The sequence below is a fragment of the Oryctolagus cuniculus genome, chromosome 17 (assembly GCF_964237555.1).
Source record: "Oryctolagus cuniculus chromosome 17, mOryCun1.1, whole genome shotgun sequence".
Classification (NCBI taxonomy): domain Eukaryota; kingdom Metazoa; phylum Chordata; class Mammalia; order Lagomorpha; family Leporidae; genus Oryctolagus; species Oryctolagus cuniculus.
Genome location: NC_091448.1, coordinates 6,450,539 through 6,462,969, shown reverse-complemented (window position 1 = coordinate 6,462,969; position 12,431 = coordinate 6,450,539). Strand labels below are relative to the sequence as shown.

The 12,431-nt window shown below is 63.6% G+C and overlaps 1 protein-coding gene across 2 annotated transcripts in view; it reads right to left on the bottom strand.

The window, feature by feature from the left end:
* The window catches only part of SDK2 (sidekick cell adhesion molecule 2), a 237,523-nt gene extending 227,482 nt beyond the window's left edge, over window positions 1–10,041 (bottom strand). For both annotated transcript variants that reach the window (XM_051825916.2, XM_070060373.1), the window contains exon 1: window positions 9,644–10,041. In XM_051825916.2, the coding sequence (XP_051681876.2) occupies window positions 9,644–9,707 (64 nt within the window). In that variant the 5' untranslated portion in view covers window positions 9,708–10,041. The remainder of the gene's footprint in view (window positions 1–9,643) is intronic.
* Window positions 10,042–12,431: the final 2,390 nt, after the last annotated feature.

Sequence of the window (12,431 nt, the reverse complement as noted above, 5' to 3'; positions counted from 1 at the left end):
AGTTCCTGAGACCCCTCACCCCTTCCATCCCCCCCCGCCCCGTACTCCAGCCCCCAGGAACCCCCAAGGCACTACAATGAACCTGAGTCTTCTCCGCTCTGCCCACCCGTCAGCCCCAGGACATGTGTCTTGGCTCAGGCCAGCGGCCAAGGCCCCAGGGCCCCTGGAGCTCTCCCCAGCAGAGGCAGAAGGTGGAGGCCAAGGCCTCCTCCCCACCCCCGAGGCCGGGCATTCCAAGTTCCTGGAGACACAATAAGTTCTAACACAGCGGGCAGGGTGCAGGCCAGGGGTGCAGACAATGGGCCTTGTGTTCGTCCCCACGCCTTCCTGCTCTGGAACCAGAGCTCACAAGGGATGCTGGGCCATCAAAAGCCGCACTGTCCACCAGGCCGGTCCCGCCTGGCTCTGCCCAGGGCCCGGGCTGAACTACGCTCCCTTCTCCTGAGGGTCTCCAGCACCTCGTAGGTTCCTCGTCCACCGTGGCCTTGGGGGAAGGGGTTCAATGCCAGCGCCCACCTTCCCCTTCCCCCGGGGGCCCTGGGGCAGTGGACAGAGCTCTCCAGCCACCCGAAGCCAGGTCCAGGAGCAGCTCGCCTCCCGTGGCTGATCTCTCTTCATTAGTGCAATCACATCAACACTGACAGCCGCGTATTTATTACTGTCCTGACGACAACCATTTTTCACCCAGTGATGCGCACACTGATAATGAGCTTGGAGCGGAGCTAATGAGGAGCTCCCCTCGGCCCTGCTCGGCAGCTCTGGGCCCCGAGACGCCTGCTTGCCAACCCACTGCCTGCCTGAGGACGCTGCACCGGGGCGGGGAGAAGGGGCGCCAAACGGGGAGGTCAAAGGTCACCAGGCTGCACAGGCCAGAACTGTCCAAAGCCATCACATGTGCTAAACCCCCCACCCCCACCCTGGGGAGGGGACTCCCGGGTTGGCTGAGTAACAAGACGCAATCTGCAGGCCCCGTCCCAGGGCAGAAGCCTCTCCTCTGTTCTGGGTTTCGAATCCTTGAGTCTGGCCCGTGGGAGAGAAACCACAGGGAAACGCTGGCTGCCCAGCGGGAGCCTGGGGCCGATGGAGGCCCTGGGGTCCGGGTCCTACAGAACAAGAGCCTCTGGGAGGAGGAGACTGACCCCACCCAGGAATGCAGGCGGAGCCCGGGCAGCGCAGGTACCTGGGGCTGCTACAGGGACACCTGCCACTATACTGCAGAAGGGTCCTTGGCTAATGCCCTCGGGACCAGCGTTTCAATAGGATCTGGCTCCCAAATTCCTGCAGGGCATCTTAAGTCAGTGGCCCGTAACCCAGTCACAGTGTTCAGGAGGTGGGGTGGGCTGACAGGCCACTGGGGGCGTGCCCTTGGAAGGCGGTGCTCACCAGAGTTACTGAAGCCCGAGTTGAACCCACTTTCTCTCTCTCTCTCTCTCTCTCTCTCTCTCCCTCCCTCTCCCTCTCCCCCCCACCCCAGCTCACCACGCACTCAACCCTCACAGAGGCCACGGCAATGGGGCTGCCCGATCCTGGACTTGAACCTCTAAAACTGGAGCCCTTTCTCCAAAAGTTAGCTGCCACTCATATTTCGTGACCAAAATGGCAAAGTGGCTGATGAACACCCTCAGCTCTTCTGGAGGGGCTCCTAACTGGAGAAAGGCCCTGTGCCGTGGACGTGGTCACCTTGGACCGCGGAGAAAGGCCCTGTGCCGTGGACGTGGTCACCTAGGACCCAACACCCTTGATCAAGGATCAAGGAGTCTGCACCTTCAGCAGTGTCTGCTTGGAGTCTTCGAGAGACATGTCTCCATCGGTGGTGGTAGTGATGGGGCTGCCTACAAGTTAGGAGGCAGCAGGTTCCCGGGAGGGGCCAGGAGACAGGCCCTCCTCTAACGGGGTGGAGCAGGCTGGCTGAGAACACAGCCCTGCAGGCTGCAGGGTCGCCTGGGGACGGGAGTCTCACCTCTCTACCCCGGGAGGCATCGCCGTACAGACCAGTCACGGCCGACAGCTGTGGTGGCGGGGATACAGCTGGGGTACAACTGCTTTAAAGACAGGCATACGACTGAAACATTATAGAAAACGTTCAACCACAGATGACTGGAATGTGTGTGTGCGCACATGTGTGTGCGCGTGTGTGCACATGTGTGCACGTGTGTGCACATGTGTGTGTGCACGTGTGCGTGCGTGTGAAACATCTGTCTGAGACTCCCACAGATCATGTGACCCCAGGTTTTCACGCATCCTCCCAGGGGGTCTAAGAAGCCTTGGGGCAGACACGCCACACCTTCTTGCCGGATCCATCTGCTTTCAAACTTCACTCTGTGTGTTAAAATCGAATTCACACAGACTATGGAACAGCATGTAAATGTCCACGTATTTAAAAAATAAAATCTTAAAAAGGAAAAGGTCACGCAGAGAGCAGGCAGCTTCACGCGGCACAGCCAGATCCCCCAGGGCACGTGTCTGCTCCGCTCCACCATTAGCGCCGGCGTGGAGGAGTCCAAAAAAGCAGTATTTATGCCCCCAGCTTTTCAGTGAACTTTCAGCCGCATGGGCTAAAAGCCTGGCCCAGGGGGACCCCGGGAGACTCCCAGTGGTGGCCCTGAGGCCTGCACGGGTTCCCTTTGCTCCAATTTTACCACTGCCCCTTTAAAGAGTTCGCTAATTAACTGGGAAAAATCATTGATACCTAATACCTCCACCCTTGTTGATGGAGGGTTACTGCTTGACCTCGAGGGTTTATAATTAAAGCAATCAGTCACACATGCACATTAAAAGGTCATTCACAATCCACAAGGTCATGGTGCCAGTGGAACGTGTGCACCTGCAGCAGTCTGAGTGTGGGGCATTCGGAGGCCATATCTCAGGTGGCCAGGATGGCTTCACGCTGGGCTTTGGGAAGACGAGAGGCATGTGGGTCCATGGAGGGGAGAAAGGGAGGGAAGGGTGCCGATGGGCTTCTGGGGGGAGCCCGGTGGAGGGGGAAGGAGGAGTTGACACTGCAACAGCACGTGGGGCCACGCCATGGACACGACAGCTCTGTGGAGGCCACAGAGGGCCTGTGAGCCGGGGAGTCACAGGGCAGGTCCCACCATCCAGATCCGTGGGCAAGCAGATGGGTGACATCAGGAGAGGGCTCCGAGTCCCCTTGGAGAGAGGAGAAGCCCTCACCAGCCCCTGTCCTGTGCCCACCCAAGCAGGACCAGACACCTGTGGTCACACCAGACGACACGACTCCTGATCCCCTGGGGCCGTGTGGCCGGGGGGCTCCTGAGGGTGGACATCGGCCAAATCGAGAGCCCTGGTCTGGGACATGGCTGGCCCGCGTCCATCGGCTCTTGGGAGTCAAACGACCTTGGCACGTTACTTAACAGCTCCGACTCCAACAATAACAACCTTATCCACAAAGCTAATGCTTCCTGGCCAACCTCCTACACGGGCCGGAGCGCAGATGGGACGTCCGTGGAAGCCACCCCACAGCAATTTGAGGTTTTACAAAAGGCTGCAGTGAAAACACTCAGCTTCGGGTCCACCCAGCCGGTAATGGCTTACCACTCGGGCTCTCTGTGGCAGACACGCACGCGAAGCTGGAGATGGAGACCAACCATCTCCTCCAAACAAATCGATCCCTAACGGAGGAAGCTAAGGAGCCACTGGCAGATCTGGGAAAGACAAAGGCTGCAAAGACCTCTGAGCCCAGAGCGCCTGTTACCCACAGCTGACCTTGCTTCACTGACTCCAAGACGGAACAGTGACGTGACAAGCACCCACGCAGAGTTTACTACACACTAAGCACTGTCCTAAGCCCATCTCATGGGACCCCATGAAGTCCCACTGTTACCCCCACTTTGCAGATACTCAGACCAAGGCACAGAGAGGCTGTGGAACTCATCCAAGCAGCGAACGGCAGGTAGGGCGGGAACCCGGGGAGTCGTCGGCGATTCAGGGTCCCTGGACGCTGTGCTGTCTCCCTGTGCCCTCCACTGTCACCGTCTGGTGCTGACAGTTCACGGGCAGGCACTGCCGTACGTGGTGACGACCCAGGAGTACGGGTGCCCACTGCCCAGATCTGGGCACCCCAACAACCGCCTCCCTGGTTGGTATCTGGACAGAGGGGCCCAGGCAGAAGTTTCTAGGGTCCTGGCTCTGGAAGGCCCTGGACGGTCACCCGTCTGCCCAGGAAGCTATGGCAAATAACACTATAACATCGCCCCAAGTGACGGCAAACTGCACTTTCTGCCCTTGGGATTATGACTTCACCAAAATGTCCTGTCGGTCTGCATTGCTACCAGCTTCCCACGTGGTGTCGCACGGTGCCTCTCCCCCTCCTCCCTCCCCCAGCCCACATTGCATTCCACTTAGAAGTCTCCTGTGCGGCTTGGTCAGCCGCAAACCAGCCAAGAATGCCCGAGTGACCTGAAGGAGGTCCCTCAAAGAGCCTGGGGACACCCCTACCCCAGGGAGGGGACAAGGCACAGGAGGAGAGAGCTGGAGGCGGGGGGGGGGGAGATGGGGAGATTCCAAACTCTGCAGCCTTCTCTGGTCTCCCCAGGTCTCGGTGCAGTACCACTGCGGGACATCTCTGGTCGCTGGGAAGATGGTGACGGAGGCTGTGGAGGGCAGGGTGGCTTGGGACAACAGGAAGAGGGCAGATCACGAAGCAGGGTCCGAATCCCGACTCCCTGACCGCCCGGCTGCAGAACCTGGGGGCCTTTATCCTTGTTGAGCACCAGTCTGCCCACGTGCTGGAGTCACGAGGCACTGGACGCAGATAATGGCTGTGACGCACCCAGCCGTGAACTCACCCAGAAGCAGAACCGCCCCCCCCCCCACCTCCTGCCGACAGGAGTTCTAGGGTGGGCAGGGAGAAGATGCAGGTGGATGACAGAGAAGATCCCAGGGTGGAAAATCTGAAATCCACGTGCGGTTGGGGAGACCACAGTGATGAGAGGCAGAGAGCAGCAGCCGTGGGCACACAGAGTGGGCGGACACAGCCGTGGGGGCAGCAGGAGCGTCCCGCCCCAGGGCGTACGTGGCGGGCTCCAGGAACGCAGAGGTGCTGTCTACAAGGATGACACGACCAGGAGGCCGTGGAGGTGGTGGCTTGTGTGAGGGGAGGGGAGAGCAGTGGTTAGGACACGGGCGCACTTAACATTAAGAACATGGGGATCTGGCTCCTCCCACTTCATCATCCACAACAACCCCACGTGACGGCTAACACTCATCCCAAACTCGATTTCCCCATTCTACAGATGAGAAAACAGAGGCTCAGAGCAGCATCGCCCAGGGGAGGATGGAAGCCAGGCGGGGGGACATCACCCGGCCGCTCTAGACACCCAGCCCTGGGAGCCTGATGATGCGGGCTCCGCAGCTCCCCTGCCTGCCTGCCTGGCACCCCAGGACCCTGGGCAGCTCCAGACAGTCCCTGGCTCCGCACTGCTCACGGGCCCTGCCTGTGCCCGGCACGTGGACGGCAGGGGTGGGAGGACGGGATGTCTCAGCAACGGGCTTGTTTCCTTTCCATCACAGGCGGCAGCCGCTGCCGGCAACCACTGCTGGCCCATTTGTTGCTATTGGCATCCCAAGGCCCCGCATTACGATGACTAATTCCCACCGCCGTAGGCAAATCCAGGGCTGGCGGCAGCCACGTGCTCAGGGGGGAGGGGCGGGGTGGAAATCCTACAGGCAGCACACTGACACCCACTGTCAGTTCCCACCCAGGATCCTGACTCCTGAGCGGCCAGTCAGCAGGGGTGTGTGGGGGCAGGGTCCAGGCCAACCAGAGGGCTCCCTCCATCACAGCCACACCACGACCCCTCTCTTCACCGGCACAGAGCGAAACCCACGGCCAGCTGGCCTTGCGAGAGCAGGAGTCCGCCTTCACAAAGGGCCGGCGCGCAGAGACCAGGCGGGACTTGTGCGGTTTGTGGAGCCGGGAGGGTGCTGGGTGATGTTCCGTGTGTCCTCCAAGTGCAGCGCAAGGCTCCCGCTAGTCCTCAGCCCGGAGGACGGGCCCGTTCCCCTGGCCCTGCTCCCTCCTGTGGCACAAAGTCAAATGCATTCCAGTGTGCACTTTAACACACCAGGCACTGCTTAAACAGAGAGCTGCTGTAAGGAATCTGGCCTCCTGCCCAGCCTCCCTCCTCTGATCAGACGAGGTTCTCGGCCCCTTCCCAGCCTTCCAGCGGAGGACATAAGGGAGAGGCAGTCGATAAGTATTTGCAGAGCAAATACTCGCCAGGAAGGGTTTCCAGGCAGGTGTCAGGCTGCCCTGTGATGTGGGCTCTTGGGTGGGGGTCCTGACTCTCCCTCCCAGGCAGGGGGACTTCCCGCCGCCAGTGGTCGTGCCTGACCCTATCACTCATCAAACCATTGCTAGAACGTTCCAGACTCCCCCGACTGAAACCAGGAGGCATGGGAGAAGGCAGAGAGAGCAGGACGCCTCCCAGCCGGCTCCCGTGCAGGGCTCATGACGGCGGAGCCCGAGGCAAACACGACACTCGCCCTCCTGGTAATTAGCAAGAGGCCCTGATCGATAAGTTATTTTTTGCTGTCAGTAATTAATAATTACAGCTTAGCCACACCATGTAATTAAACTTTCATCCCGCTCCCGCGTGTGCTGTTCGGCTTTTATTGTGATTAGCTCCCAGCACTAAACTTTCTCCCCTCGGAGCCCTCCGTGAGCCGCGGGAGCCGAGGTCTCCGGTTCTCCTTCAGGGTCTTTCCTCCGCCGGCTTCACCCAGCTCAGCCTCCCTGTTGTTCTCACAAACCCAGGCATGGTTCCTTGGAAAGAACCTTCTAGATGGCTGCTAGGCTGCTGCTGCCCCCCCCCCCCCCCAGCCTGCAGGGCCCTGGAGGCCAGCCTCGCGAGGTGCTTGCTAAAATACTGACTTCCAGACCTTTGCAATCGGCACCCGGGGATGGGGCCCAGGAGTCTGCATTGCACTAGGGGCCTGGGAGCCAAGAGCTCAGGGCCGGTCTTTGAGACACAGTCCTGCAGCCGTGGAAGGAAGCTGGGGGCAGCGCCTGAGTGAGGAAAAGGCACCCAAGGTCTGCGGGTGGGTGGCAGGGACCACGCTGCCTGGTGCCCTGGCTCATGGTGTTGAAACAAGCATTGCGACACCTGCCTTGGTCCATGTACCTGGCACTCGCTGGGGCCTCCCACGCCCTCGGCACATCCCCAATCTCCCTATCAGCTGTGTCACATGGGAGCTCATATACCCAATGTACAGGGAGGAAACCGAGGCTCTCCAGCTGAGCAGCAAAGCCAGGCCACGAGTCCCTGCTTCCTCCTGCTGCCAGGAGCAATGCGCTTTGTGCAACATCGGCCCACCTGGCTCGGGAGACTACCGGGGGGGTGGGGAGATGGCCAGGGGCAGCCCTGGGTGTAACCAGGTGAGGGTGCTCAAGTCCAGCACCTGGAGGGAGAAGGCGGCTCAGTCCGCCTGAAACGAGCAGCGGCGGTCAATGTGAGGTCTTATTGAGGAGGTGCACCTGCTCGGTCCGTCATACCTGGGGAACGGGGCTCACCGGCTAGGAGGGGACAGGGCTGCCCCCCAAGGCCACTGACCCGAGGAGACGCACTCTAATCCTAAAGAGAAGGGACCCCATCCTAACCCCATCCCTTCCAACACTCCAACCCAGCACAGCCCCAAGCCCAGAGGCTGTGTACCCGCACTCCTCCGCAAGGCTCACCCCTGGAGAGAAATGCCGAGGGCAGGCCCTGATGCCGGGAAGGGCGCTCAGAGGTGGGGAACACAAACGGCGCGGCCCAGACCTGGGCGGCCCAGTGCTCAAAAAGGCAGCGGCCACATGCCAACAGGGAGTGCACCCATCACAGAGACCATCACTGCTTCTGACGGGCTGGGCCCTCCCTTGGGCAGCTGCGGACAGGAGGCGGCCTGGGGTCCCGGCCCCAGGTGGATGGGGGCAGGTGTGGAGCTGGGGCAGGTGGAGGAGGGGGCAGAAAGGGGCACCATGACCTGGAAGGAAAGGCAGGCAGGTGCCCCAGGGACTGATGGGACTGAAGAGAACTGAGGGGAGCCACCTGTCCCTGTGGGAGTCAGGGAGTGACAAAGTCGAAAGGGTCCAGGCAGGGGTGCTCCCCCAGCCCCCCTCATCTCCTGGCCGTGGGCATCTCTAGAGAAATCTGCCTGGCAGGTGGCCCAGGGCAGACTGTAGCCCACTCGTGTTCGCCAGGTCACTGTCCTCTGGGGACCTTGCCAAGCTGGGTCCCACCCACGGGGTGTCCGGTGGGTCCTGGTGCCAGCGAGAGGAGCTGCGAGGTCCCAGGCCTGATCCTGCCTGGGTGGGGAGGGGGTGGGAACCACAGAACGTCCCTGGGCAAGCCACTGAATGCCTCAGAGCCTCAGTTTCCCCACCTGACAAATGGTTACTAGAATCAGGCGACCTCCGAGGTCCCCGCCTACTGGAATATTTTATGATGACCATAAAAATAATAACTTTTATTACCTTACATTTATGGAGCTCGTTACAGAATTTCTAAGTGCTTTTCCGTAAATTACCTCGTAAAACCCTCCCCGCCACCCTGCTGAGGAGAACTGATCATTTTCATTTCTCTGATTTGGGAACTGCCCCGCGCGGAGCGCACGGGGGTCCCTTTTACCCCGCAGGCGCCACGGCCCCACAGGCTGCAGACCACCGCCCCCACCCGGCGCCCCGAGGCGGGTCGGGGGCCGCTCTCCAGCCGGGAAGAGGGAAAGCCCAGCCGGCGAGCGCCGGAGCTCCAGGGCCGGCCTCGCCTCCCTCCTCCTCCAGCAGGCGCCGCTCGGACTCTGCTGGCTCCGCAGTCGCGATCAGCGGACCCCAAAGGCGAGGAAGAGCCGGAGCCGCCGCCCAGCGCCCGGGGACTGGGGCCACGTCCCGGGATCTGCCCCGGGAGGGGGCCGCGCGCATCACACCCCCGGGCCGCAGACCACCCGCCTCCCGCCCGCAAGGCGGCTCCGGGCCGGCGCCGGCTAACGCCGCCGCAGCCCAGACAATCGAGCGACCTGTGGAGGCGGCCGGCAGGGGCGGGGCGCTGGGTGCGTTCGGGGGCGGGAGAGGAGGCCGCAGACCCTCCCCCGGCACCACCCCTCGGGGGGTCGCACGACTGCGCTCGCGACCCCGGCTCCAGGCCCGCGCCTCCAAGCACCCCCAGCCCCGGAGGCCGGGCGCAGACCCCGGTACGTGGCCAAGCCGGGCGCTGCCCTCCCGGCGCGACCCACCCGGCACCCAGCTCACGACTCCTCTGGCCCCGCTCCCGAGTCCCGGGGCGGTCAGCGCCTGCCCGGCGGGGCCTTGCCCTTCCCCGCGGACACTGACCCGGGAGCGGGGAGCCCGGCCTGCGGAGCTCCGTGGAGCCAGGCACGGATCGGAGCTCCCCTCCCACACCGGCCGGAGGGCACCCGCGGAGGGCGGCAGAGAGCGAGCGCCCCCTCCCCACCAGGACGACCCCCGTCTCCCGCTCATTCAGAAGCCACAGGTCTCAGAGAGCCTGCCCCACCCCGAACGACCCCAAACTCAGGGTGGGGTCGACTTGAAACTCCCCGGAGGGGGCTCCACCGAGGCCAAGCCCGAGGTCCAAGAGACCGCCGCCCCCCTCCAGCCCCTTCCCCAACCGACAGGGGCTCGGCCCCATACCTTGGGCTCCGGCCACGCGGATCCGATGCAGAGCCAGCAGCGTCCAGATCAGCAGCCGCCACATGGTGACCAGTCTGGAGAGGGGGCCTCCGGGGTCCCAGTCCTCTCCGCCCTGCTTTATAATCCGGCTGGGGTCCTGCACCCCGTGGCTTGGTCCCAGGAGTCCACGCAGCTCCGGGCTCGTGCGCTGCGCGGGGGGGTGGGAGGGTGGGGGGGGGCAGCTCTGGCGACCCCAGTCCCTTCCTCCCTTCTGTCCAAGTCCGGTCCCGGCGGCGCGCCCGGAAGGCGACGGGCGCGCAAAAGAGAAAGGCACAGCCGCCCTCGCGGACTCGGGGCGCCTCCCTCCCTCCGCGCCCCAACTCCCACTTCTTCTCTCAGGCAGGGCGGCCTCCGCGGTCCGGCCGGGTCGCTGGCCACGCTCCGGAATAAACGGACAACTTCGGGAAACTTCCTCCCGCGGCCACGTTGCCCGCCCCCCGCCCCCCTCCCCGCCCCCCGGCTGGGTTCTCCGGGCAGACGCGGTCACCGCCGTTCCAGGCGCGGGGGCCCCGGGACGCAGCCGGAGCCGCGCGCGGCGGCGGCAGACGAGGATGTGGGGGTCCCTTCAGAGGTGCCAGTGGCGGGGGGCGCAGTTAGCATAACGGGCCGGGTCTCCCTGGAGCTGAAGTTTTCTTCTCGAACTTTGCAGGCGACATCTGGCGGGGCCAAGCCGCCTCCTCTCGGCTGCACAGCCCTCGCGCCGAATCCGGACGCTCGCTGTCCGCTCCGGGGACGCCGGGGCCAGGCGCGCCCTCGGCTCCGCGCCCAGCCGCCTAGCAAACTTTGCGGGTCCCGCGGCTCGGCGCGCAGCTCCGCGCGCCCATGTCCGCGCCGGCGGCTGGGCGGCGGGGGCAGCTGCTGGGCTGGGCAGCCCCGGCTGTCGCCGGCGCCCGGGCGCGCAGCCTCCCGCCCGGCCAAGGATGAAGATCGGCCGCTCTGCCCTCCGCCGCACCCGGACCGGCGCTCTCGGCGAGACGCACGGAGAGCCCGGCAGGCAGCTCCGGCTCCGGGGGCGCGGAGCCCGCCACGTTCGCCTCACGGTCGGCCTGGAGGAGCCGCGCTGCCGCCGCTCGCCGAGCCCGCCGCCCGCCGCTTCCCGCGGGCTCGGCGTCCTGAGAGCCGCTTCTGCCTGCGCCGCGCTGGAGCTGCGGGGGCAGCGTGAGCCGGGGACGAGCGCGGCGGAGGCGGAGACGCGGAGAGGGGGGCCGAGCGCTACCCCGTGGCCGCGACTGGAGCGCAGCCCGCGCGCCGGGAGGGGGGCGGCGGCGGCGGCGGCGGTGGCCCCGCGCCAGGCCTGGGAGCGAGCCCCGCAGCAGCACAGCCGTCTGCACGGCCGCGGGCGCCCGGCTCTCCGGGACCCGCCGGAGGGCAGCACTGCCAGCCGCCGCGCTGCACGGGGACGGACGCGCCCCGAGCCCCTCGGCTCCCTCGCCAGCCTGGGCCTGCAAACCGTCTCCCAAAGGCCTCGCCGGCTTCCCAGCCTCTCCCACGGGCGGGAACCCCCAGCACCCTTCCTGGAGCAGAAGAGACCCGGGGGTGGGGGACTGGGGCCGGTCTGCCCCTGGATTCCAGCTTCCCCTTCCCCACAGCCGGCTTTCCAAAGTCTAGAAAGGCCCGGAGCGGGACAAAGGGAGGCCAGGGACACACACAAGGCCAAGAAAGTGGAGTCCGTGCCAAGGCACATGCATTCTTTTTCTTTTTTTTTTTCCCCCTTCTGAGCTCACTTGTAAGGGATCTGAGAAGGGGAGCTTAATACCGGAGACACAAAGGAGAGCGCCGAGGTCTCCTCTCCCCCAGCCCAGCACCGACTCACAGATCCAGGGTGAACGTCCCTGCACATCCGGCACCTTTGCGTCTTGGACCAACATGAAAAAAAATTATATTACTCCAACATTAAAAAAATTTTTTTACTTCCTTGTGACTGTGTTGGCATAAAGAAAATGATAATAACGTTCCATAGCACAAACAGTTTCTTCCATCTAGAAGTTGATTCTTCTGATTTTAGAAGAAATGAGAACACGCTGGTGAGCCCCTCGGCTGTAGTGCTGGCTGTGCCGGCCACGCTTCCCGGCTTCCCCGCAGGAGGGGCCTTGCCCCTTGACTCTTCCCGCTGGGAGGGGGTGGAGAACCAGGAGCCCCTCCACCTCGCCCCCAGGGCTGCTCCTGCCTCCTCTCAGTGACCCCACCTCTCTGCTTCCGCCTTCCTGGCCGGTGATGTTTGGGGCTCTGCCTGGAGCCCACCTCCCCCTGGAGGCCACCCCCTCTGGTTGCTGCGGGATGGACGCAGCCACAGCAGGTCTGTCATTACTTGTAGACCCTCATTTCGGCTACCTTGAAAGTGCTGTGGGCATTTTCTCCAAACACCTGAGACGCTGGCCTGCCTGCCCTACTGCCCCCGACCCCTGTCATTCAGTGTGCAGCCTTGGCTCAGCCCCCACCCCCGCCCCGTGCTGGCTGATCTGAGAACGGAGGGGTTGGAAGCCTCGGCGTGACCAGCTGCTGCCCCCCTCGGAGGCCGCACCACTCACACCTCGTGGGTGCTCCCACACACCTGCTACTGCTCTGCACGCATGAGGAGCGGCGGGTCTGCAGGGTGCTGTTACCCTGCTTGCTCACAGAGGGGGCCTGAGAGCCAGGTTTGCAGGGCTTCAGCCAGCAAGGCAGCAGCCGCAAGCCTGTGTCTCTCTTCGCAGAGGGTGGCAGTTCCTGTGGACGCCAAGGTCTGAGGCTGTGGCGGACTCCCCGGTGT